The sequence below is a fragment of the Vombatus ursinus genome, unplaced genomic scaffold (genome assembly GCF_900497805.2).
Source record: "Vombatus ursinus unplaced genomic scaffold, bare-nosed wombat genome assembly UNPS02014778.1, whole genome shotgun sequence".
Taxonomy (NCBI): domain Eukaryota; kingdom Metazoa; phylum Chordata; class Mammalia; order Diprotodontia; family Vombatidae; genus Vombatus; species Vombatus ursinus.
In genome coordinates, this window is record NW_020954556.1 from 52,248,722 (window position 1) to 52,275,777 (window position 27,056).

The window sequence follows — 27,056 nt, forward strand, 5'->3', positions numbered from 1 at the left end:
TATCCTCCCAATTTTATGGGAGGGAAAAACAAAACACAACACAACAAAACCGCAACCGGATGGCAAATGGTACTTAAGTAAGTTGCTTCCACCCACCGTAAGGATTCATGAAAGTAAGGACGTCGTGGTGTTTTCTAAGACTTGATTTCACTACCTTCTGGGGAGTCGTTAGAGGAGCTTCCAGGGACCAGTTTGAACAGGGAAAACAGTGGGAAAGAAGCAGGGTCATCGAGGCCCCTTAGGGAGGTGGAGAAACAGCCCACGGCTTAGGGAGAGAGAAAAACCATGTCCTCCGGGAGGCAAATAGAAATACCTAAGTGCGGGAGGAGGTGGGGAAGAAAGGGGAGAAGGGAGGGTCAATCTCGGACCCAGGTGCCGTTTCGTTATGTGAACCAGGGGACTCTCGGCTGCTGCTTCCAACGAGTAAGAAAACCAGGAATGAAGACAGAAAGAGAGGGGACGGTGGCGGGTAGCTCCACCCGAAGCGCGGACTCCCGATTAAGAGAAAGGTAAACCTCGAGGTCCCCGCCTCCCATAACATTCTCTCTCCAACCTCCCAGTCATGATTCCAAACACCTCCAGGGACCCTTCTCTTCCCCAATAACCGGCTGGCTTGGACCCACTAGGGGACTGGGGAAATGGATTCCAGAGTGGAGAGGAGTAGGTTCTAGCGTGAATGTAGAGGGTGGCTCCAGCCCCGCGAAGGTGGGTGCCTGGGGTTCATTCCAGTTCCCCCGGGGAGCCGGTTGCCCTTTGAGCGAGAGGATGCTAATTAGCGGGGCTCCTCATGAGCCGGGGGAGGAGCCGCCTCTTGACTAGACTCAGTTCCTACCAGAAGCCCTGGGTAGTCAACTGCTTCTCCCCCAGGGTCGATCATGGAGTTCCAAGTGAATGTGAAGAAATGGATCGAGAAAAACAAATCCTCCTTTCTCCCCCCAGTCTGCAACAAGCTCATGTGAGTCCTTCCTTCCTCCCCAGCCCCTCCTCCTTATGAAATAAATGGGTCTCTGCTTTCTGCAAAGGATTTGTGTTCTAGTGAGATTATTAGGTCCAGGGTCTTCTCTTGAGGTAAATGCTTCGACCAGACGGTCAGAGATGGAGGTGAGGAACAGGAGCAAATATTATTTGGGCTTTGGGGATCAACCTTCTTCCTTGGCAATTGAGCTCAAACCCTGAAGCCTGTCCTTGATGGGGGTAGGGATTCATAGCTGGGGATGTCAACCTTAACAAGCTAGTAAGAATGAGAGTTAAGCTCCAGCCTGGAGATGAGATAGGAAAACGAGCCAGTTTGCCCTGTAAGGCACCAGCTATCTCTGACTAGACTGTAGATATCCATGCTTCCTGACTTCAATTATTTCTGTTCCCTGCATTTTAACTTCCGTCCTTGGAGTTTAAGTTTTTGCTTTTTTAAGGCGGAAACACACTTTTTTCTCTTCCTCTTAATTTGGACCTTTTGCTTCTATTAATATAACTTCCCTCTTTTTCTTGAAACTCCTCACTGTCCACCAAAGGAACTCCATTATCCTGTTTTTCTTCTTACCACCAGTCTTTCTCCAATTCCTTCATAGATTCATTGGCTAATCTTCCTTCCTCCCACCTGCTAGATGTGAATCTTTCCCAAAGGCTTTTTTTTTTTGTGAGGCAATTGGGGTTAAGTGACTTGCCCAGGGTCACACAGCTAGTGAGTATCATGTGTCTGAGGTCAAATCTGAACTCAAATCTTCTTGACTCCAGGGCCAGTGTTCTGTCCACTGTGCCACCTAACTGCCCACCTTTCCCAAAGTTTTGTCCTCAGCCTTTGACCTTCCTGTTTCTATACTCTCTCCAGTGGTGAGCTCACTTTTACTTTTTAACCAGACTTGGAATTTCTTTGGAGGAGGAAACTATGGCTGGGGGAACTCCCTCTAACATCGGTGATCAACTATTGCTTTACAATTTCTAGTCTTCCAGAATTTTCTGGGGGCATTGAGAGCTGAGGTGGGGAAGTGCTTTTGTCCATACCCAGGCAAGCAGATCTGGAAGAATCAGGACACTTTAGAAGGCTGGAAAAGATTATTTCTTTCTCACGATATAGCTCAAACACTTTCTTCTGCATGAAGCCTTTCCTGATTCCCCCCAAAGCTAGTGCCCTCTCTCCCAAACCACATCCTATTAAATATATATGTGTGTATACATACATATATGTATATACATATATTTATATGTATTCAGTTCATATATTTTGCTGTATATATTTTTAATATTTACTTGTCTTCCCCATTAGAATGTAAGCTCATTGTTTCATACTTTGTTCTTGTATCCCTAGCACAGTGCCCAGCACATAATTAATAAAATCTTGATTGTTTGATTGATTGGCAGCAGTAAAAGAAAAGAGCCATCGAATCCAATAGCTTCAAAAGAATGTTGATTTATGAGAATAAAGTGAAACAATGCTAAAAGTGGTCTGAGGTTCAGCTGAGATCAGTCTTTCTTGGTAGCATAGCCCCTTTACATATGTCTCCATCAGCCCCCACCCCAGTCCTCTGGCCTCATCCCTAATTCAGTCCCCTAAATCTACCATTGGGGCTCAACAGAACTCCCAGATGGCATTGCTGTATGCTGGTCTCTTCTCAACTGAAAAGTAGCATAAAGAAAGAGAGCCATTTCCCTACCAGGGGTACGCAGAGGTAGAGTTGTTCTAAGTTCTCCCTTCACTCTCTCTTCTTGTTTCTTGAAGGGAGATTACAGTTGTGGCATAGCACCTGGTGAACACCAGAACTGTACACACACACACACACACACATGGCTATAAGATGAAGATTGAGCCTCTAAGGCTTTGAGCACCTTCCTGCCCCATCTGTCCCCCTGCCTGGTGAGGAGAGAAACTGGAAAAAGGCTCCCCAACTCTGAGCTGATCCCCTTTCTCCAAGTGACTCACTACTATAAGAATGAGTGAAAATCCATCCTTTAGTGGAACCCCACTTTCCACTCCCCTGAATAGCCTTTTTTTTTTCTCCATTTATGGAACTTCAGGACATGAAGGAAAAGTAGCCATACCCTTGCTTCAGGAAGAATTTGATTGGGGGTAGTTCATCTAACTCATACATACATAACAGCCAGATATTGCACACCAGTGGTTATATTCAAATTCTCTTTCAATCTCTCTTCCTCTCAATTTGGACCTTTTGCTTCTATTACTATAACTTCCCTCTTTCTCTTGAAACTCCTCCCTCCCCACTAGAGGAACTCTATTATTCTGTTTTTTCTCCTATTTCTCTTCTTCATTGACTCATCTTCCTCCTCCCCCCACTCCTCCCACCTCCTGTCTGCTACATGTGAACATTTCCCAAAGTTCTGTCCTCAGCCTTTGACCTTCCCCTTTCTACCCTCTCTCCAGTGATGAGCTCACTTTTATTTTTTGACCAGACCTGTGGTTTCATTGGTGGACAGGACTACTGTTGAGGAAACGCCCTCTACCAATGTTGATCAACCATTGCTTTGCAATTTCTAATCTTGGAGAGTTTCCTGGGGGCATTGAGAGATTAAATGATTTACCCTATTACCTAACCAAAATATGTAAGAAACCCGACTGAACCCCAGGCTCTGTTGCCAGCTCTCCATCAGTACTACTATATTGCCTCTTAACCTCATCCATTTCCATTTGCCTTTCTTCTGTGAGGTGACACCCTAACTATTGCTCCAGCATTGCCCTCTTTTTCTTCCTTCCTTCCTTTCCTTCTTCCTTTTTTTCTTTCCTTCCCTCCCTTCCTACTTCCTTCCTTTCTCTTTATTTCTTCCTTCCCTCCTTTCTGTCTTTCCTTCTTCCTGCCTTCTTTCCTTTCCTCCTTCCTTCCTTCCTTCCTTCCTTCTTTTCCCTGCATCTCCCTTTCTTGCCCAGGCAGAAAATGCATTGGCCATTCATGGGCCTGATCCCTCTGCTGATCAGCACCGAAGCTTTGGCCTGCTCCATTTCTCACTGAGACTGGTTCACCCCTCCTCAGGCAGTCTGATGGATCCAGGATCCTACAATCTCACTAGATGGATGATAACCTTAGTACAGACACCCAATTAGTTTTATCTCTACTGTTACTCAGAGCTCTTGAGCTAAAGTGAGGCTAAAGAGCCTCTGCCTCTCCCAATACCAGGGACCAAAACTGTACACCACCATGACCATCCCTCATCTCTTTCTTAAACTCCAGTCCCACAACTCCAAAAGCCTGTTAGATATTTTCCACCAGATGGTACCAATGGCACCTCCAACTTAATATGTCATCTTTTTTCTCTGCCCTCCAAATTCCTACCTCTATTTGCCCTATTTCTATCATCATTTTTCCAATCTCACAGGTCCAAAACCTTGGAGTCACCTCCATTCCACAGCAGCCCAAGGGAATCCATGTCTTTAAAATTTCTACCACTCCACTCCAAATTTTACCCCTCCCCATCTACTCCATAGGATTTAGATTTTGAAGGAACTTTAAACATCATAGAGTCCAACCTTTGTCACTTTATAGATGAGAAAACTGAGGGTCAGAGAAGGAGCATGTCCAAGGTCTTAAAGGTAATAAGTAACAAAGTTAGAATTAGAAGCCAGGTCACTTGACTCCCATTTCAATGCTCTTTCCATTGCCTTGTGCTAACCCCTAATATCTACCTCTGCTATGAGCAGGTGGCTACCATGTTTCATCATGAGTCCTTGGAAACTGTGGTTGGTCACTGCATCAAAGTTCTTAAGTCTTTTGTTTGTTGTTTTGTCTACAGTATTGTCTTTATTGTATAAATTGTTTTGCTGGTTCTGCTCACTTCACTGTGCATATGTCTCCTCAGGTCTCTCTGAAACTGGTCCCTCTATAATTTCTTATGACATTGTTGAGGTTTAGGGGTGCTGGGATCGCAAAATATTGACACATGAGTCCTGCCCAAATGAATTCAACCCAAGCCTTCTTTCAGCCAAAGACAAGGTTTATTAGAAATCCACCACATTGGTGATTCTCTTAAGGAATCTGAACATTTGCATCATGGATGCAAATGGGCCAGATTGAATCTGAGCACCTTAATGGTGGCCAAGATGGATCTTATACATAGAAAGACTGTGGGAGGGATCAAAGAGAGGCCAAGTAGTCTGGGGTGACTGGGAGAAAGGGTCTAGGGAGGATCTTGATGGCAGTGGCCAGTAGGCTGGGGTGACTGGGAGATAGAATGGGGTCTAGATAGGATGAAGGGTGGAAAGTGGTCAGGGCAATCAGAGGCAACTGACCGTGTGAGGTAACAGAATTGGGAGACTGGGCATAGCCACAGTGAAAGGCCAGTTGAGAGGATTACTGGGATGGTGCCTCAGATAAATGCCAGAGACTTGACCATGTGGGAAAAGGAGAAAACTCAAGGAAAGTTCAGGGAGGGATTTCCTCTCCCTAAACCCTCCTGCCCCCCACCCCCAGTCATTTCCCCCTCAAACAAATGGGGCCCAAATTCTTTTGGGGTTAAGAGGTGAAAGTCTTGGCTTCTGAAACTGCTAAACTGCTTCCTGCTGGCAAGGGGCATAGAGCTATCCCTGCCTCAAGGTGGTCCCAAAGAGGAGGTTGATTGGACTGCAGCACAGGCTGCATCCAAGGGATGATGGGGGGACATTGACTGGTACCCGCTGTTTGCTACCAACTTTAGGTAAATGGCCTGGTGTCTGGAAGACGCGAATCTGACAAGCAAGTCTGCAGGGCCCAGATATAGAGAGAAGTAAAAGTACAAGAGCCCCATTAAAATCGTTCACATTTGACCTGCAGGATTAGCTGATCTTGTTACTTTCTCAAAAGTTTAAGTAGCTTTTGCGGGTAGAAGTTTTCCACCCCTGAGTTCAATAGTTATACAAATGAATTTGCCAGCAACTGACTTTTGCTTCAATTATTACAAAAGACTTGGGAGGATCCTTAAATAATGATTAGACCAAATAGGTTACCTCCCTCTAAGAAAATTGTCAAAACAGCAAGATCTCACACACTTGCATTGTGCTCATATTTTTTACTGTCTATTTGCTCTGACTGTAGAAATTTGCTATAAAAGAATAAAGCAGGGGAAAGATTTAGGGCCCAAATATGATAGGATAAAACATCCTTAGCTCTGTTTGAATTCAGATAATTCACAGTTTTCCAATGATGCAATATCAATTCCACCTCATAGCCAGTCTCAGGAATAGGCAGGTGGGGTAACATTCCTTTTAACAAAGGAACGCAATGGGGAAACTGAGCCAGGAGGATCCCATCGTAGACTGAGGCTAAAATTGTCCTGTCAGCTTTTTCCAGATGCAGAGCTCTCACCTGTATCACATTCTTTCTGAGTAGCTTGTGGCATTTTTCTCAGATAGTGGATTATTGATTTTGGATGGATTATTATGATCCATCAGATAACTCAAAATAGAACCAGTTACAGTCCCATGAGCTTTTACCTCAAACAGCAAGTTTCACTAATCACAGCTTAGGAAAAAATTTTCCAGGATTTACACCTCAAATTTAAATTTGTCCTAGTGCAAAAGCCAGTGGTTAGAGATTATTTCTATATACTTGCAAATTCTCAGCAAGCCAAGTTCATTGTGTAGGAACTCCATAACCCAAACAAACTTTTTGGTAAGTTTACACATTAAAACAATACATAAAAGTTTACCAATCTGAAACTTAAAACAAACCCATTCCCAATCAAGTGACTTCAATTTTGTTGAATGCGTTTCCAAATTATTTTACACAGAGAATCAGCATCTCAATGTTAAGAATTAAAACTACAACTGTAGGAGAGCAGGCTTACCCAAGTTCCGAAGCTGGCTGGCTTCTTTACCTTGACCCATACCCCCTTCTCTTTCCTCATGGTTACTGGGGGTTGAACAGGATGTCACAAACCTGGGTGATGCTTACAGGTTTTCTGAGTTGCCCCAGAGCCCAAGGCCATTGCCAGTGGGGCAAACGTCCCTTTCCCTCCTTCCTTTTGCCAAGTGGAGGAGGGTGAATTAGAAGGTGGGGGGGAGGGGAAGGGTGAAACTCTCTTCTCCTAGATTACTGCCAGTCAGAAGGCTTTTGAACAGAATGGCTGTAGCAGCCACTGCCTGGAGGTATGTAGGCCATTCATAGGCAACATAATCTAATTGTTTTGAAAAATAGGCAACAGGCTTGGGGTCAGGTCCTAAAGATTGGGTTAGGACCCCCAGAGCCTGTCCTTTCCTTTCATCTACATGCAGAATGAAAGGTTTTTCTAGATTGGGTAGACCTAATGCTGGAGTAGTGGTCAATTTAATTTTCAAAATCTCAAAAGCTTCAGCCTGGTCCAGGGTCCCACTCTGGAGAGTCAAGGCCTTCAGTAGAGTCGTAAAGGGGCTTAGCAATAAGACCAAAATTAGGGATCCAGAGTCTACAAAATCCAGCCATGCCTAGAAAAGTGTGAAGTTATTTCTTAGTGACTGGAACAGGGAGAGACAGAATTGTCTTTTTCCTCTCTGAGGTTAAGGAACAAAAGGTGGGCATTAGTTTGTAGCCCAGATACTCTACAGATTGGCACGCTATTTGGACTTTGTTCAAAGAGATCCTATAGCCTCGAGTGCCCGAAAAATTAAGAGCTCCTACAGCAGCATCCAAAGAAGCCTTCCAGATGGCGTCTTGGAGGTGAATAATGACTGGGGTGGCATGAGTAGCTCACCCAGGAATTCCCTGATCCCAAACAATTGGCTCAACTGTCTTCCACACTTCTGGGGGAACATGAGGAGGTCTGGTGAACAGAGGGAAAAGGGAGATGGGAGGCTTAACTAGAGAAAATTGGTTCCCCAACTTCATCATCAGATCCCTTCCCAACAAGGGGGCAGGGCAAGAGGAGAGCACAAGGAAGGAGTGTTCAGACAACAAAACCTCAAAGAGGCAGGGGAGGGAGTATGTCTCGAAACATCCCTTAGTTTTCCTTTCAATGCCCATGACCCGACAGGTCAAGGGACGAGTAGGACCAGAAAAATTGGTTAAAACAGAGAATGTAGCTATGATAAAGTAGGTAACCTTACCTTCCACCTAGAATTTTGCCCAGGGCTCGGCAAGAGAGATGGAGAAAGTGGGAGCACTTCCAAGCCCCAGGCTCCCCTGTCATTCCCAGTCTTGAGAAAACTGGAGGATGAGGTACTTAGGGGAAACTCCACCACTTTTATAACCTTAGGGACAATCCTTCCTCCAATGTCCCTCTTGGTCACATGTTGGGCACCATCCCAGAGGTGTTGGTCCCAGGGGTTCCCTGGAGGGTCACTCCTTGGACCAATGACTCTCCTTGTGGCATTGAAAGCAGGTTTCCCCACTGCTCAAGATGCCTTGAGCACCCCCGGGTCTTTTCCTGGCCATGGCAGCAGCCAAGAATTGAGCACGTTTTCTGTCTCTAGCCCTTTCCCTGCATTCTCTTTCCTCTACCTCTACCAGGACTCTGTTGTTAGTGACTTCAAAGGCCATCTCCAGTAAATGGGCCTGAGGTGTTTGGGGTCCCATTACCAATTTCTGCAGTTTCCTCATAATATCTGGGGCAGACTGATTAATGAAATACGTGTTAAGTATTACTGCCCCTTCTATAGAGTCAGGATCTAAATTTGTATACTTCTTAATAGTTTCTACCAGCCAGTCTTGGAAAAGGGCAGAGTTTTTTTTCTTTTCTCCCTGAGTAATTTCCTTAATTTTTTGAAAATGTATTTGCTTTTGAAATGCAGTTCTTAGGCCTTCTAACAGGCAAATTACCATACAGTCTCTCTTTCCCTTATCTTCAGTCTTTTGCTAATCCCATCCTGGGTCACTAGTGGGAACAGCAGCTGTTCCTGGGGGTATTTTGTGGGGTCATTGCTAGCCAAACAGTCCCCATACTTTTGGGCTTGTTCCCAGATTCTCCTCTTTGCCTCAGTGGTACAACAGGTAGAGAAGAGGATATGCAAATCACCCCAAGAAAGCTCAAATTAAAGAGACACATCCCTAAACCCCTCAGTAAACTTAGTGGGATCTTCAGAATACTGCCCCAGTTTCTCTTTAACCTGAGTGAGGTCTGAGATAGAGAATGGGAAGAGGACTCTTAATTGTCCCACTAGGCAAATCAGCTTCTTCCCTTAGAGGAAAAAACCCTGAAGGCTCTGTGGAAACCGGGGCTTGGGAGGGAGATAGGAAGTCCCACTTCTTGTGAGCAAGGGGTTTGGGGAGTATTGGCTGAACTGCATTGGATTGTAAGGTTAGGGAATCTGGCTGGCAAGGGGAAAGATCAACTGGCACTCGAGGAGGAAGAGGAGTCAGAGGACATACTACAGGGGCAGCCACGGGGGCAGAGCCCAAAGCCAGGACCTGAATGGGTGTCACCACAGAGGGAGGGGCCATTGCAGGAGGTGCAGGGTGGGAGATGTAGAAAGTGAATAAGGCAGGAAATGAAAGGATGTGGACTAAAGGAAAACCAAGGGAAAGAGGGGGTAGCCAAGGAGGGGCATAGGTAACAGGGGGTCCAGGGGAGAATGGGAACATCGGGAGGAGTTAGCAGGGGGAGAATGGAGAGCAGCAAGAGGGGCCAGTGGATAATAGGGTGGGGACAGGTGCTGGTAGGAATGGAGGCAAGGAAGGAGGTGGGGACAAAGCCCTGGGAGCCATAAGAAGGGGATTGTTTAATCGGTCCCTGTTTCCCCTTTGTGGGGCAGCTCTAGCTATGAGCATCTTAACATCTTTTCTGAGAATGGGGTCCTGAGAGAGCTCGACGAAGGCTATCATGTAGGGAATTTCCATCCATTTTCCTTCTTGGCAACAGCATAAATCTAACTGTAAAAGAGTATCGTATTGTAAAGTCCCAAATATGGACCATGCTTCATGGTCCTCTAGGTGATGCTAAGGATAAGTGGTGTTGCAAAAGAAAACAAGTCTTTTCTTTTTAAGTTCTTTAGAAAAACTAAATTTTTTCCAATTTTGTAAAAGCCAATGCAAAGGTGAATTTTGGGGAATTGAAAAGGATTGACCCATTACGGGCATGGGGGCTAGAAGTCCTTCCCTCCATAAAGGAAGATCTGGGAGTAAGCCTTGAGAGATGAACCAAAAAAAAAAAAAGCACCTGAAGTTTTCTCAGTTCCCTAGGGCTGAGAGAATTGAGAGAATTGGGCATATGCTTCTGGAAAGGGTGTCCATCCTTGTCCTGTATGCTGCGAGTGTGCGCAGGTCCATGGCCTGGAACAGAACTGCTGGACTGAGAGCATCAGGCTGAGTTTGAGACAACCTCATGGCTGTCTGACCTAATGGGACCTGAGAAGTCAGGCCCAAAAAGCACCTCCAGGACTTCCTTAGTGCTTTGAGAGCTACTCCAATTGCAGGGCAAGAAGGGGATAGGAAGGAGAGAGAGGCTTACATACCTTCCACTCTTGATTGGAGAAGAACTCGAGATTAGGCAGTTTTCCTGGTGTCAGGGAACCAAAAATGTTGAGGTTTAGGGGTGCTGGGACTTTTTTAGCAACACCTGGGTCCTGCCTGAATGAATTCAGCCCAAGCCTTCTTTCAGCCAAAGACAAAGTTTATTAGAAATTCACTATATTGGCCAGACTCTTAAGGAATCTGAACATTGGTATCACTAATGCAAGTGGGCCAGATTGAATCTGAGCACCTTAATGGTGGCCAAGATGGATCTTATATATAGAAAGACTGTGGGAGGGATCTAGGAGAAGTCAAGTAGTCTGGGGTGACTGGGAGAAGGGGTCCAGGGAGGATCTTGATGGCAGTGGCCAGTAGGCTGGGGTGACTGAGAGATAGAATGGGGTCTAGATAGGATGAAGGATGGAAAGTGGCCAGGGCAATCAGAAGGTAACAGACCATGTGAGGTAATTGGGAGACTGGGCATAGCCACAGTGAGAGGCCAGTTAAGAGGATTACTGGGATGCTCAGATAAATGCCAGAGACTTGACCATGTGGGAAAAGGAGAAAACTCAAGGAAAGTTCAGGGAGGGGTTTCCCTGGCCTATACTCCATCAACATGATCATATTCCATTATACTCATATGCTTTAATTTGCTCAGCTGTTCCCCAAATGATGGGTACCTCTTTACCTTTCCATTTATTTGCCACTACAAAAAGAGCTGCTATAAATATTTTTGTACGTATGGGCCCTTTTCCTCTTTCTTTAATCTCCTTGAAGTAAAGACTTAGTAGTGTTATCTCTGGGTCAAAGGGTATGCACAGTTTAGTGATTTAGGGGACCATAGCCCAAATTATTTCCTAGAAGCCTTTTATTATCTGTCAACCAAGAATCTATAGTTTAGTCTCAGCTCTAACCCATTAGATTTAAGACCTTGGGATATTCAGTTTACCTCAACTTGTCCTCTGTAAAAATGAAGAGTATGAGGTTAGATGATTTCTAAAGTTCATTCCAGAACCAATATTCTGGGATTTTTGAATTCATGGGACCAGGCATAGTATATGGAGTTGGATTCCTTGTAATCTCTCAAACTGGAATACTAGCCAAAAAAAAAAAAAAAGCCACTCTGTTCCCCTTTGCCAAGTGGGCTTTGGGAAGGGCAAAGGTTTTGGATCTTTTTCTACCGATTTGAGAGTTTGGCCTTAGGCTTTTGAAAAAGTAAATAAACTCTGCCTCAGCCTTAATTGGGTTGTCTAGTTACCCCACTGTATACCTTCCTTATGAGTTTGGGGAGGTAGGGGGACAGAAAAGAGAGGGTATGGCAATTAGGCCTTGAATCCTAATGGACTTTCAACCCCAAGAACAATCTCAGATGTTTACACAAATACAGGGGCAAACTAGATTACATACTTAGTACCAAGTGAAAAGGAAGCTAAAAGTCACCACTCAAATAGAATGAAGACTATTGTCTTGAGACGGCTGTGATGTGGAATGTAATCAAGAAATCCTATTAGATTCTGTTCTCAAGGTTTTTTTGTTTTGTATTGTTTAAAATAAAGTCAGTTGTAATCATTTTTTTTTCTGAAGCTTATAGAGTCCCCTTCCCAATCCCATCTTGGGGCTGGCCCTCTAACCCCTATTCTCTCATGCCCAGCCTCTATTTTCTTAGGCTCTGGCCTCATTCCCTCTCCATGTTATTTGCAGGCATCAGAACCAGCTTAAAATCATGTTTGTTGGAGGCCCAAACCAAAGAAAGGATTACCACATCGAGGAAGGAGAAGAGGTATGGGCCCTGGAGAGGGGTGGGGATGTCTCCTCTGTCTTAAGCAGAGGAGAAGGACTTGCATTCATTCACCCAGCTGTTTCCATACTGGGCAAGTGTGCAATCGGCAAAAATGTGGGGACTGGTAAGAGAAGTGGATAAAAAAGAGATGCTGTGTTGAATTGGTCAGAAGAAAATAATAGTTACTGAACATACTGGGGAAATTCTGCTCTTCCCCATCATCATCATCCTCATCATCACCATGACCATCCCCCCTCCTGATGTGTAGCCATAAGCACTGCAGCCACACACACTCACTTCCTGCTTCTAGCTATCATTATTGACTTCCTCAAATTACCCTGTCTCTGACATCCTATTTGGTACCCATACTCTTAGGTAGCCCTAAGCTGATGGAGGAGAGGAAATTACTAACAAGAAAAATGTGAACAAAATAACTCTGGGGTTTTACCTCACAACTAGCAAACTGGCAAAGATAGCAAAAGTTGGAAATAGTTAATATTAGAGAGGTTGAGGAAATAAGAAAATAGGCACACTACTACACTGCTGGTGGGGTTATGGTGGGGTATAGTCTGTGCCTTCAAGTGGCTCAAGTACTCATGGTGGCCGGAGATCTTCAGCTTATATTTATTATGACATCATTAGCAGTTATGCAGAACACACTAGGATCCTCAAGATCTACTTGGAATCTGCTGTGTGTCTCCACGTGGAAGTCCCTTCCTCAACCCTTACCTCCCCCCAATCACCATTCACAGGGACACAGGGATACTAGGCTAGGGGGTGACTGGCGGTCAGAAACCCAGGCTTAGCGTGGTAGGAAGGCTGGGAAAGGATGTCCATGTGCTTAGGACCCCAATCCTTGGAATAGTTCCTTGGAAATTGTGTCATAATGTCTTCACCTGCCAAAGATCCAACTTGTGAATGAGAAGCTACTGAGTGCGTGCATTGGGTTGAATGTCATCGTGGGGGTTGAGTAAAGACAAGTCAAATGAGTGGAAGGGATAGGAGTTGAAAGAAGGGATTGAGAGCTTATCAGACTGAACTAATTCTTTGCTAAGGAGATGTCAGAGAAATTTTCAACCTCTTTTTTTGAGTCTGACAGAGAAACAAAGAAGTGGGGAGTATTTTTTTTTTTAAAACCTTATGTAGTGGAAAAAGTGTCAGATTTGGAATCAGGGGATTTGGGTTTAATTTTAGGCTCCACCATTTACAACTGAAGACTAAAAATGAAAGTCCACAGGCTTCACAAACTATAATAATAACTAACATTTATGTTTAAATAGAGCTTTAAGATTTGCAAAGTGTTTTTCACATATCTCTTCTGATCCTCACAGCAACCCTGGAAAGTAAGTGCTATCATTATCCTCATTTTGGATGAGGAAACTGAGGCAGAAGTTAAGTGACTTGCCCAGGGTCACACAACTAGTGAGTGACTCCAGACCCAGTACTCTGTCCACTGAGCCACCTAACTGCCTAAATAGGCCAGTATCTCCCCTAAATTAAGACCACTGACCCCTTTATCATCCTGACCCTAGGCAAGTCCCTTAACATCCTTGAGCTTCATTCATGTGAAAGGGGGATCTCAGATTCAGAGTCGGAAGGAACCTTAAGATCATCAAGTTCATTCTCCTCATTTTACAGATGAAGAAACAGAAACTTAGAGAGGATAAGTTAACTCAGAGAGGCAGCTACATGATGCAATGGTTAAAGCTTCTGGAGTCAGGAAGACCCAAGTTCAAATCCAGCCTCAGATATGTACTATTTGACCCTGGGCAAGTCACTTAAGCTCTGTCTGCCTCAATTTCCTCATCTGTAAAATGAGGATAATAATAGCATTTACTTCCCAGGGTTGTTGGGAGGACCAAAAGAGATAATATGTGAAAAATACTTTGCAAATCTCAAAGTGCTATATAAATTCTAGCTATTATTATTAAGTGACTTCCTCAAACTACTGTGTCTGGCATCATATTCCATACCCATAGCCTCTCTACTTCTCCAAAGAAAGGAGAGAAGTACATGTTTCCATCTCTTTTCTGGGTCCAAGCTTGGTCAATGTAATTACTTAACATTGAGTTTGATTTTATCATTCTTTCCATTTATACAGTTATGAATCAATATACATATTGCTTTCCTGAATGTATTTATGTCTCTCCTTTCACATCGTTATATAAGACATAAGCAAAGTTCACATCTTGCCTTATTTCACTGAATCACCCATAGTCATTTCTTACAACACATTAATATTCCATTACATTCATGCATCAGAATTTGTTTAGCCATTCTCCCAGTGATAGGCATCTATTTTATTTCCAGTTTTTTGTTACCACAGAAAAAAAAATGCTCGTGCTCTAGTGAAGTTGGATGGGTTAAGAAATGGCCATCATTGACTCTAGCCTTCTTCAGTCTCTTTCTGTCTTTGTGGCTGAATCTTTCTCAATATCTACCTGTCTCTATCTCATTCAGCCTCTCCATTTTTTCTCTCTCCTGTCCCTACATGTGTGTAGATGGCTCTGGTTTTATTGATGTCTGTCTTTCTGAGCCTCTCTGTTTCTCATCTGTTTATGTTTGTTGTCTCTGTCTCTTGTCTCTGGCTAGCAGATGGACTCCTATCTGTCTCTTCTCAACCTATCTTCCTCCTCAGGATGCACTAATGTCCAGTTTTAAATCTAGTGCTCATATCTTTCTCAACCCCACCCCCTGACAAATCCTCCCCCACCACATATGCCAATTCCATTGTGTTCCCAGAGCCCTCTGAGTTGACAGTGTAAGAGAGAAGCTGCCTTGGGCTAGCTCCCTGGATTGATCACGAAAAGCAGTAAATGAGAGAAGGGCATTTGGAGGGAATCTGTAATTAGCACTAGAACATCACAGGGAATTAGAATAATTGCTGCCACACTCTTACCCCAAAATAACTGCTGAGGTTGGCTTTGCATGTAAAAGTGCTCACAGCCCAGGCAGATGCCCTGAGGTTAGAAATGCTGCTCGTCTTATGAGTCAGAGAACAGGTGGTTAGTTCCAGAAAGGCTAATGAGCTAGCTGCTCCCTGAAACAGGGGGTCGTGAGGAACTGCACTCAGAGAGGAGGGGTTAGATACAATGCACTCCTTCCCTTTATCATAGTCCTAGGGGCTGGAAAGCTGGAATTTCCTTCTGTGATTGAGGAGAACCCTAATTCATGGAGAATTGGAGACACTCTGAAAGTCTCAGCTAGCCATAGCTAGTTCTGTGACCCTGGGCAAATCATTGAACAGCCTCAGTTTTCTCATCCTTGAAATGGGGATAATTATAGCATTTACCTCACAAAGTTGTTGTGAGGATCAAATCAGATAACTTATGTAAAGTGTTTTTCAAGCTTTAATGTATTCTATAAACGCTATTATGATTATGATGGTTATTCTATTGTGGCTTATTGGGAAATTGACCTGAGGAGATTGTAGGGGGGACTGACAGCACAAATAGGTCCCTTGCAGCCGTACAAGGACCAAGACATCATCTCACAGCACTCCAGACATGATCCCAAAGAACAAGGGGATGTCTGAAAGAGCCTCATGATGTGCTGATCTGTGGATTACTTTCATATTTCAATGGAATAAATTAAATTGAATTAAATTTAATAGGACTTCCGCTTCCAGGAGCCAAGATGGCAAAGTAAGAGGTGAGTCACTCTTACCCTCCCTTGTTAATCCCTGTAAGCCTGGAAAAAACCCCGGGGCAGCTGAACCAGAGGAAAGATGGAGTGCAGCAGTCCAGTGGCCCAGGTAGCTTGAGGGATTAGCAGGAAAGGCCCCTCTTGCCCTGGGGGAAGGGGAGCAGTACAGAATGGGAGGTGTCCCAGCAAGCTAGATGAAAGCCCTACATCAGCATATCAGGAGGAGATCCTGAAACCCAGGTGGTGGAGCAGGCAAACACCAACACCAGGATGCCCAAGTGCCTCAGTGAGGGCAGGGGAGCCGGTGGAAACCAGCTTGGAAAACCACCAGGTGCCAGTGCATACTACAGCAACCTCCAAGTGCCTCAGCAAAACTAAGGGAGGCAGCGCTCCCAGGGGCCCCAGGCAGATAAACACCCTACAACATCCATCTGAAAGGAGCCAAAGAAAGTGAAAGGAAGGAAAGACGGGGTGAGCAGGAAATCTCTAGGAGCCACACTACATAATCCTACCCCTAGAGTTTTGATTCCAGCCCAACACCAGGTAAGCTGCCAGAACCTTATAGCCTCCAACTGCCTACATTGGAGGCTCCAGCACACAAAGCCAGCAACCAGGCCCTACGCTCCCAATACAAGAAGCTTGGGTCAATGCCCTTTGCTCCCCAGCAGGAGAGCTCAATCTCTTTAAAGGCCAGGAAATAAGCAAACAACATGAGCAAAAAGAAATGTATGATAGACTCTTATTAGGGGAAGAGTGAAGATCAAGGCAGAAATTCTGAAGAGGACAACGTTGTCAACAAACCTACATCTGGAACCTCAAAAGGGAATATGAACTGGTGTGAAGCCCAAAAAGCCTTCTTAGAAGAGCTCAAAGGATTTTAAAAGTCAAATGAGAGAGGTAGAAGAAAAAATGGGAAAAGAAATGAGAGGCATGCAAGATGGAGTCAATAGCTTGGAAAAGGAAAGACAAAAATTAACTGTAGAAAACAAGGCCTTAAAAAATACAGTTGGCAAACACATGATATTCACTAGCTGTATGACCCTGGGCAAGTCACTTAACCCTGATTGCCTCAAAAAAAAAATACAGTTGGCCAACTGGAAAAAAAGTACACTGAAGAAAACAAGTCCCTAAAAAATACAATTGGCCAAATGGGGAAGGAGGTACAAAATCTAATAGAAGAAAACAATTTGTTAAAAATTAGAATCTGGCAAATGGAAGCTAATGATTCTATGAGAGAGCAAGAATCAGGCAAACAAAAACAAAAGAATGAAAAAATAGATGAAAATGTAAAATACCTCATTGGTAAAACAACTGACCTGGAAAATCGAGCCAGGAGAGACAATTTAAAAATTATTGGTCTACCTGAAAATCACGATGAAAAAAAAAGCCTGGACAGTATCTTTCAGGAAATCGTAAAGGAAAACTGCCCTGAGGTCCTAGAACCAGAGGGTAAAATAGCCATAGAAAGAATCCACCTATCACCTCCTGAAAGAGATCCTAAATTGAAAACACCAAGGAATATAGTAGCCAAATTCCAAAATTACCAGGTCAAAGAAAAAATACTGCATGTAGCCAGAAAGAAACAATTTAAATATCATGGAACCACAATCAGGATTACACAAGACCTTGCAGCTTCTACATTAAAAGATTGTAGGGCATGGAATATGATATTCCATAAGGCAAAGGAGCTTGGATTACAACCAAGGATCAACTACCCAGTGAAAATGAGCGTGATCTTTCAGGGGAGGAGATGGATATTCAACAAAATAGGAGACTTCCATACTTTCCTGATAAAAAGACCAGAGCTCAACAGAAAATTTGATCTTCAAATACAAGACTCCAGAGAGACATAAAAAGGTAAATGGGACAGAAAGAAACAATATGTTATTAATAAGGGGAAACTGTTTACATCCTTATAAGGGAAGATGACACTTGTAACTCTTGAGAACTGTATTGTTATTACATGATGTTAAAGGGGTATACATAAAAGGGTGGGTATAAATTGACTTTGATGTAATAATGAAAAAAATCTAATCAAGTGGGTTAAATGGATCCAAGTAAGTGGATTAATCTGATCTAACTAAGAAAATGTACTGAGAGAAAAGGAAAGGAAGAGGCAGACAAGGGTAAATTACATCACAGGAAAAGGCACAAAAACCCGGTTACAGCAGAGGGAAAGAAGGGAGGGAGCATTGTTTGAACCTTACTCTCATCAGATTTGGCTCAAGAAGGGAATAACATAATCAGTTAGGTATAGAAATCTAACATGCCCTATAGGCAGTAGAAGGGAAAAGGGGAAGAAAAGGGAGGGGGCTAATAGAAGAGAGGTAGGACTGAGGGAAGTGGTGGTCAAAAGCAAAACAGTGAGGAGGGAAAAGGAGAAAGAAGAACATAAATGGGAGGGAAAAGGATGGAGAGAAAGACAGATAGTAATCATAACTGTGAATGTGATATACGAATGTAATGGAATACTATTGTGCTATAAGAAATGATGAACAGGCAGACTTCAGAAAAACCTGGAAAGACGTGTGTGATTTGATGCTGAGTGAAGTGAGCAGAACCAGGAGAATGTTGTACACAGCCATGTTGTGCGATGACTAATTTTGATAAACTTAACCCTTCTCAGCAATACAAAGATCTAAGACATCTCCAAAAGGCTCATGATGGAAAATGCTATCCACATGCAAAGAAAGAACTATGGAGTTTGAATGCAGATCAAAGCATACTATTTGCTATTTTTTTTCTTCTGTTGTGTTTTGTTTCCTCTTTCTGGTGGCTTCTCCTATTAGTTCTAATTCTTATGTGCAACATCACTAATGTGAAAATACGTTTAATAGGAATGTATATGTGTAGCCTATATCAGATTGTGTGCTGTCTTGGGGAGAGAGGTAGGGAGGGAAGGGGTGAAAAATTTAAAACTCAAAAGCTTATGGAAGTGATTGTTGATAAATCAAAATTAATTAATAAAATTAATTAAATTTAATAATTAAAATTTTAAATGGTTGTAATTAAATAATTGGGCCCTGGATCAAATGAGCAGAAGTTCCCTATGGTGTCCAGCACAGCTGCCTTTCCCTCTCCCTATCTGTTGCCCCAATCAGCTGGTGTGAATCGAGGAAAGACAGACCCAGTTCAGTATTGGTCTGAACCAGATAGAATAATAATAATAATAGCCAACATTTATATAGTGCTTACTATAAGCCAGTCATTGTGCTAAGCACTTTACCATTATTAGCCTCCCAACAACTCTGGAAGGTAGGCGTTGTTATTATCCCCCTTTTACAGATGAGGAAACTGAGGCAGACAGAAGTAAAGTAACTTGCCTATGGTCACACAGCCAAGTAAATGTCTGGAGGCTGGATTTGAACTCAGGTCTTCCTGACTCCAGAAGCTCTATCTGCTGTACCATCTAGAAAGATAAATGTGGAGACATACAGATAAGTGGTGCAGTGGTTAGAGTTTGGGACTTAAGAGTTAGGAAGACCTGAGTTCAAATACTACATTGGATATTTATGAAGGATGTGATCTTGGGTAAGTCACATAACCTCTCTGTGCCTCAGTTTCCCCATCTGTAAACTTTAGTGCTATATATAAGCTAAATATTCTTGTCCATGGTAGCCTATGGGTATTCTATTTTATATTTCTTTCTGAAACCAAAAACTTCCTTTTTGGTGAAAGGGGGGGCAGTGTTGTTAACTGCTGTTTTAGATTATTTATTATTTGAGGATTATTCTATATTTAGGGCTAGGAAAGGCCTTAGAAACCATTAGAGTCTGACACCCTCATTTTATAGATGAGGAAACTGAGTCCCAGTGAGGTAAAGTGTTTTGCCCAAGGTCCCCCAGCTATTAAGTGGTAAAGCTGGTATTCAAACAGTTAAAGAAATTAATTCAGGCTATTCACTGGAAAGTCAAATACTGAAGCTGAAGCTGAAATCCTCTGCATGATAAGAAGATGGTACTCATTGGAAAAGACCTTGATGTTGGGAAAGATTGAAGGCGAAAGGAAAAGGGGACGGCAGAGGATGAGATGGATGAATAGTGTCATGGAAGTAATGAACATGAACTTGGATAGACTTTGGAGATAGTGGGCCTGGCATGCCATGGTCCATGGGGTCACAAAATGTTGAACATGACTGAGTGACTGTGCAAGAACAATAACCTCTGACTCCAGATCCAAGGCTCTTTCCAAGATTCTATGCCTTTTCCCTCACTCTCCTGCTATGGATGGATAACCAAGAGGTAAATTAGGTCTGCCCCTTCTCCCTTGGGACTTTCTCTTTCTAGATCATTAAGAAAATTCAGGTTCTAAGTCTTCACTGGGTTGCAGCCTCCTTCTCAAACGTCCAAAAAGTTGGCCTAAAAATGTGGGCTCCCCACAAAGATCCAAGGGCTAAATATGCTGTATCTCAGGTTCTATTTCGTCCTCTCCTGTTGTTCTCACCCCAATCCTGGAGAAAGGGCCCACAGGTCAATGTCATCCCATCAAGATCTTCCAGAGCACTTGCCCCATTGTTGGGGAAATCTGCTTATTTTTTTACATCTAATTCTTGTGCCAGAAGCCTGTTATTCTTCAGACTCTGGACAGATTTCTCTCAGTTGGTCCTGCCACAAGACCCCTGCTGTCTGTTTGTCTGTCTGTCAAGTGTTGGTAGAGTCTGTAGATTATGTGACAGAGGAAAAAATATTCCTCTCTTTTCCTCTTCCTCCTCCTCCTTTTCCTAGCCCCAGGGCTGATTTCAGTAAACACTGTTAATTAGCTATTTAAGAAAACCATGACTAGAATAAAATTCTTGGAGAACAGCCACTCTCCCCTCCTTATGGTGAGAGAAGAAGTCTCACACCCCGCAGCATTCCAGTGGTTAGCCTCACAGCTTTCCAAGCTTCTGCCTACTACCACCCTGGCTAGTTGAGGCTTTTCCCATCCAGTCACTGAAAACTCAAGAAAGTTTCTTATGTGGTCCCACAAGCAGGAATACCTCAAAGTTCACCAAAGACATTTACATTCATGTAGTGCTTTCCTGATACTCTCTGTGTAGTGAAAATATGACTATTCCCATTTTACAGATGAGGAAACTGAGAATCACAGAGGTCAAGCAACTTGCCCAAGGTCACAAGTGGTAGACTTGGGACTCAAGCACAGATCTCCTGACTGCGAGTCTGCTGGTTCTTCCATTACACTACACTGCCTCCTTCTTGGCTGAGGGTTTGGCCTTGACATGTCTGTAGCATGTGCTTGACATGTTCATTATATATCTGTGGTTCATCCATATACCCGTTCCATGCTTGCAGTGGTCTGTGGTGTGTCCATTGTGGTCTGTGTATGTGTGTTTGAAGCCAGGGAGGCTCCTAAGCCATTTGTAAATCCCACCAGAACCCTAGGGCAATTTTTAGTTATTCCTGGTAATTCCATCCGCCCTGGACAGTGGTGAGGTTCTGATACATCAAGGTGTCTTAAGCACTCAAGGCATTCTCCATGGTGAGGGTTTAAGTCACTCCTTCCTGCCTTAGCTCTTTTTTCAGATTGAAGGCCACATGGTTCTCAAGATCTTGGAGCAAGGCCAACACCGAGACGTGCTCATCCGCCAGGGGGAGGTGAGTGAAAGCAGGGATCCTGGGGCTGGGTAGCTCTGCCTTTTGAGGACCCTAGGATGGCTGAATAGGGAAGGCTCTGGGGAAGACCCTTGGGAGAAGGTGTTTCAAGTCTATCTCTATAAGGAGGGGCATGAGGGTAGGCTTAGGAAGTCTGGAAGACCTAGGCAAGGAGGAAAGGGCCAACTCAGAAGTCTCAAGGAGGTACCCCCTCCTTGGAGTCTTCAAGTATGGTGTTGGGGGCTCCTTTTGGGTATGAGTTGGATGAAATGGAGGAACATTGAGGAACCTTCCAGCTCTCAAATTCTGTGATTCTGTGACTGGGGGTACACTTACAGGGCTGATCACCATCTTGTGATCCACTAGAGGGCCCCATATGACCACACCATACCTATCCTCTGTCTTCTCTGCTCTCAGTTCTGACTGCTGGCTCCCTTTCAGCCCATGCACAGTCACATGAATCACATGGGCCATAGCCCCTTTTTGCATGGCCTTAGGTCTTTCCTTATTCCTCAAGGTGAAATGTGACTGGCCAAAGAAAGATTAACCCATGGTGAGTAGCTACCCTCTTGCCAACTTCTTTCCCCCATTCCCAACTTAGCAGGTATAGTGGCTGAAGCCCCAGCTGATGTCGCTGTCCCTACTGACTATCAAAAACTCTTTCCTGTCTTACCTCCAGATATTCCTCTTGCCAGCTGGCACTCCCCATTCCCCACAGAGGTTTGCCAATACTGTGGGGCTGGTGATAGAGCGAGAAAGACTGAAGACAGAGGTCGATGGGCTCAGGTAAGTAACTTCCACCTCCTTTGGATTTTAAGGCACAGGCTTCCACCCCAGGGAAAATGTGGGGACACTTCTGTCCAAGGGTCGGAGTCAAAACAGCACTGCTTAGTCATTGGGTGAGAAGGGGCCATCTACAGTGAGAAAATGGCTCATATTTGACCCAATGGAAAAGTTTTCTGACTGATAGATATATTGGGAAGTCAGGGGAAGGTTGTGGCATTTGAAATCCTTTATTTAACACCAGAATGAGTCAGTGCTAGGCTAAGGAATGGGTACCACTGGACTGGATATAACAATAACAATAAGTGAATAATAATAAATGGCTAGCATTTCTGTTGCTCTTTAAGGTTTGCAAAGCACTTTACAAATGTTATCTCAGTTGTATGATCTATGGGTAGGAAGAGTGTAGAGTGAGCTCAGTGACCTCCTAAACCCCTGCCACCCTGCACCATTGTGCAGTAACAACGGTGACTCCCACAATGGTCACGTACAGTCCCAATATGGTATTTCGGTGCTCTGAACAAGGGAGTAAAATAGAATCACAGGATGATAGGCTAGAAGGACCTTAGAGACCTAGCTAGGAATCCTCATTGTAGCTACAGAGGAATCGCTGGGACCCAGACAGGAGCGATGGACTTGGCCCACAGGACAAAGCTCAGAGTTATCCTAGCCATTTTTCTAAAGGACGGCTTCTTCACCTCTTCTGGAAAATTATTTTTTTTTGTCAACAGGTTGATAAAGTTTATGGATCTCTCCTCAGAGTCTTGTTTTAAAGTACAGAAAATAGAATATAAAGGCTCACAAGGGAAAATGAAGGTTAATGAAAATAAGGATGTGTTTTCCCCCATCCAAATTCACAGAAATCCATCCATGGACCTCTTGGGGAGTCTGGTGACATGAGGTTCTAAAGGCAACGGGCTACAAAAGGGAGAGAGGATGGAGAAACAAGACTGAGACATGCCTTACCCCCCACTCTCTTTCTCCTTTGGGTCTAATGTCCTGTTTCCCCCTGGGGAGTTAACAGAGGTGTAGATTAGGACCATGAACTCTGCTTAGGGAAACTTGGTCCCACAAGAGACTTTCTAAAAGACCTGCATCAAGTCTGGGCCCTAACTTTCCTCTCAGGCAAGGAAACAAGGAGGAAAGGGGTAACTTGCAGAAGGAGGGGGGAAAGAATGGACCTACCTTCAGGAAAGAAAAATGGCAGCATGCAGAGGCTCCTGAGAGCACCATCAGGGTCATTGGTGAAGCTGTGACAGCAGTCATAAAGAAACAGGGATGGGGCACTTTGGGGGGGGGGTCTATGGCCTGTGGGACAAGAGAACCCAAGAGAGAGGGGGTGATAGGATGATTCTTCCGTTGTACCCCGGTTCCTATCTCTAGGATGATCTTTTATGGTAGGTTGGGAGGTAAAGGGGAGGAGGGAGTTAGAGGTGGGAGAAGCAGAGTGAAAACATAGCTTAGCCATCATTGCCTACCTCCAGCTTAGAGCCAATGGGAAGCAGTCAAGAGGCACATCCGTAGTTAGCACTTCAGAGACAATCCATGTTGAGTCAGTGAGCAGCAGGGTGTACAGGATACCTGTCCCTTCCTCCCCCCACCCACATATAGGTGAACTCATTGACACACACCTTCCCTCTCTGCAGATTCTATGTTGGAGACACAACAAATGTCCTTTTTGAGAAGTGGTTCTACTGTGAGGATCTTGGCACACAACTAGCGCCAATCATCCAGGAGTAAGTGAGGGAGAGATGTGGATGGAGAAGAGAGGATTTCGGCCCCTGACTCCGTAATGGTCTTGGGGTTTCAGGGTAGCATCATTGGTTTATAGCCAGAAGGTCATGTCATCCTTTGTGTTCATGTAATGCAACACTCCTCAGGAGAACCAAGGCCCAGAGAGGCGAAGTGTGACTTGTTTAAGCCTTTGCAGGTTTTGAGAGGGAGAGGTGGGATTCAAATCCAAGTCTTCTGATTCCAAATACAGTCCTTTTTCCACTTCACCAGCTGCCTTTCAATATCATTTGCCCTCCTCCTCTCCCCTGCCTCATCCCCAGCACATTATGCTTAGGTTAAGGATGGTAGTCTCAGGCCCTGGTGCTGTGGCTAGAAATTTAGAACCAGCCTTACTGCTGGGAGGGACCAAGTTTTGAAAGTTAGAAAGAAAAATCCATTTCCTCCACCAAGACTGTCTTTCATTATACCCCATGTTTCTTAAGGGTCAGAAACACCCTCACCAGAAGTGAGATCCAAAGGAGGAGATGATCAGAGAGTCTCAAGGGAGTGATGGTAGGAATGGAGGTGGAGAATGAATGTAAGGGAATGACTGGATTCCTGCATGATACCCGTGAGGCTGTGCATGTAGCTTACTTCATGCCTTGTCTCTGTGCCTTCTCAGCCTCTCACATGTGGACACAGTTGTGTGTGACATGTATGTGATGAAAAAGAACCCAAGAAGAGAGGTTACAAGGTGGGGTGGGTGTGAACACAAATACTCTCGTGTGGGTCTCTCACCTGCCTGTGTGTCATGTTTTTACCTTCAGGTTTTTCAGCTCTGAGCAGTACAAGACTGGAAAACCCCGCCTGGGTGAGGAAGTTTTGAGTGATCTTTCTCCATGGGGAGAAATGGGGTGGGGTGAGATCTATGTTCTGGGTGCTGGATCTCAGATGGGGCATCATCCTTCTTCTGGAAGGTTCTCCTTTTTATCTTCCTCAAAAGCCTACCTGAGGTGTTAGGAACCCCAGAGAGTTCTCTCCATCCCTCCAAAATGCCTGAAATTTCCCCATTAGGAATGAATTCCTTTGGGCATGGAAAGCTCTTCAGTTTCCATATGCCTCTGAGAGAAGTCACATTGGAAACCATTAACCCCATCAAATAGGAATTACTATGGTTGTTGGACACAGAGCATATAGGAATGGGACCTTCCTTCTAACTTCTCCTCACCCTGCTCTGCTCTCTCTGTATGACTCATCTCAGAAACCTGAGCAGTTACTTAGTCCCAGTTAGGGCTCATCAGGCAGTGCTGAGGGGTCAACGGGCTCTGTGGATGGTGTTGAGGGGGCACTGATTCATTGGTCTGGGTTGTAGACCAGCTGCTTAAAGAGCCACCCTTCCCACTGAGCACAAGGGCTGTCATGGAGCCACTGGCCCTTCAGCGATGGCTGGCCGACCATCGTGGGGAACTGGAGGCAGGGAGCACCCTCAGCCTGTTTGGAGACACGTATGAGACACAGGTATGGAGCCCATGACCTTTTTGGGGGCAGGCTTACTAACAAGAAAGGAGAGACAGTCACAGGGTGGGAGCTAGAGTGAATGGGTACCTGTGTACCTGTGATCAGACAGGAGCACATGTAAATACACACATCTGTGTGGGTGTATGCATCTGAGTACAGTCGAGTGTCCTTGTAAGGGTGTTCTGTTGAGGAGTGTGAAAACAGTTCCCTGAAAGGCACAAGTCTGAAATTGATCCTCACATCAGGAAGGAGATGGAGAGGAGTTGTCTGATGGTCATACTATCTAGCTGATTTGGCAGAGAGTTCAGCTTCTTTTAGAAGCTCCTGACCCTGGTCTGTGCATCTCCAAAGAATTGGGACCAAAGACTGCAATGTGACTGAGAAGAGGGAGAGCCTTTTTTGGTGCTGATGAATCAGAGCCCCACAGAGACGTGTGTTTTCCTCTCTCCCCAACAGGTGACAGTCTATGGATCTGGCAGCAGCCAAGGTTCTAAATTGGGTGTGGACGTGTGGTTTTGGCAACTGGTAAGGTTCCTAGGATGAGCTGATAGGATCATGGCTGAGTAGGTTAGAGAACTAACCACATGGGGATTTGGGCTAATTCTTCAGAGACTCAGAGCCCTAAAAAGGGGGGGGGGAATGTCCAGAAAGGACCGTCCTTATTTGCTATCTCCTCCTTTGGGAAATTACAACCCGGGCCAATATGCTCTTAGGGGCTCTCATTCTGGGGCAAACACAAAGAGAGCTGAGTCTGGCTCTCAGTGATTACCCCTCTGGAAAAGGTACATACAGAATGGCATATAAATGCACTCTAGGAAGCACTAACTGCAGTCTGATTCCAGTGAGCAGCTCGGTCCTAGTGGCCCATTCAGTTACAGGATGTGGCAAGAGTCTACTCATCTGTAGTCCTTAAGTTCCTCTTGCTTCTTCTGCCTTAGGAAGGGTCCTCAGTGGTGACCACTGGGGGACAGAACCTAAGCCTGGCACCAGGTGACAGCCTCCTTGTGCCCAAAGGGACTGCGTGAGTAACCCTCTCTGGGATGGCCCCTCCAGAGACACTTCCTGCCTGGGAACACCTCTTTCTCTCCCACTGGACCATTGTGGTCCTCAGTGATCTATCCCACTCACCTGTCCTCTTCTAGTACTTCCCTGCATGTGACCATGCATCCCTTTGTCTCTCTAGGTACCTCTGGGAGAGAGCTCAGGATTGCGTGACTTTGGCAGTGACCCAGAATCCGGACAACAAGAAGCCACTGAAGTAAACCCCAATAATAATGGATGGCCTTGGGGCCATCTTCATTGAATAAAACATATCCCATCAAACAGCCATGGACTAAAGCTACCTTGCCACTCTTCTCGTCTGTGCTTGCTCCTGCCTGTACCCCTGTATGACTCTTACCATGTTTTGCCTTCTATTTGTATACATCTTATCCCCTCAATTTGATAGTAAGCTTCCTAGTAAATAACCTGGAGAGTGCTCAACATGAAGTCAGGAAGACCTGGGTTCAAATCCTGCCTCAGACACTTACTAGCTATGTGACCCTGGGCAAATGACTTAACTTCTCTGTGCCTCAGTTTTCTAATCTGCAAAATAGAGATAAGACTCCACCTTTAAGAACCTTTCCACCCCTAATCTGATCCTATGATTCCCCTAGTGTCTAACATATATTACAAAACCTCAGGATC

General features: G+C 44.6%; 1 protein-coding gene across 5 annotated transcripts; it reads left to right on the forward strand.

The window, feature by feature from the left end:
* HAAO (3-hydroxyanthranilate 3,4-dioxygenase) lies at nucleotides 1-26,708 on the forward strand. 5 transcript variants are annotated; one of them, XM_027865596.1, is made up of 11 exons: nucleotides 1-77; nucleotides 397-509; nucleotides 12,042-12,120; nucleotides 21,276-21,359; nucleotides 22,036-22,142; nucleotides 23,786-23,875; nucleotides 24,680-24,723; nucleotides 25,225-25,370; nucleotides 25,827-25,895; nucleotides 26,309-26,391; nucleotides 26,554-26,708. In XM_027865596.1, the coding sequence occupies exons 2-11, from the start codon at nucleotides 439-441 to the stop codon at nucleotides 26,630-26,632; spliced, it is 852 nt and encodes a 283-aa protein (XP_027721397.1). In that variant the 5' UTR covers nucleotides 1-77; nucleotides 397-438; the 3' UTR covers nucleotides 26,633-26,708. The 5 variants fall into 5 exon arrangements, with proteins under 5 accessions (XP_027721397.1, XP_027721392.1, XP_027721394.1 ...); XM_027865591.1 differs by having other exon boundaries at nucleotides 1-69; XM_027865594.1 differs by having other exon boundaries at nucleotides 64-113.
* The last annotated feature ends 348 nt before the right edge of the window (nucleotides 26,709-27,056 follow it).

Bases quoted from the DNA above. Each gene is read 5' to 3' on its own strand.
- HAAO (XM_027865591.1), top strand. From the start codon at position 16: ATGGGAGGGAAAAACAAAACACAACACAACAAAACCGCAACCGGATGG. The intron at 70-396 runs GTACTTAAGTAA...TATGTGAACCAG, and splicing joins CCGCAACCGGATGGCAAATG to GGGACTCTCGGCTGCTGCTT. The intron at 26,392-26,553 runs GTGAGTAACCCT...TTGTCTCTCTAG, and splicing joins CTTGTGCCCAAAGGGACTGC to GTACCTCTGGGAGAGAGCTC.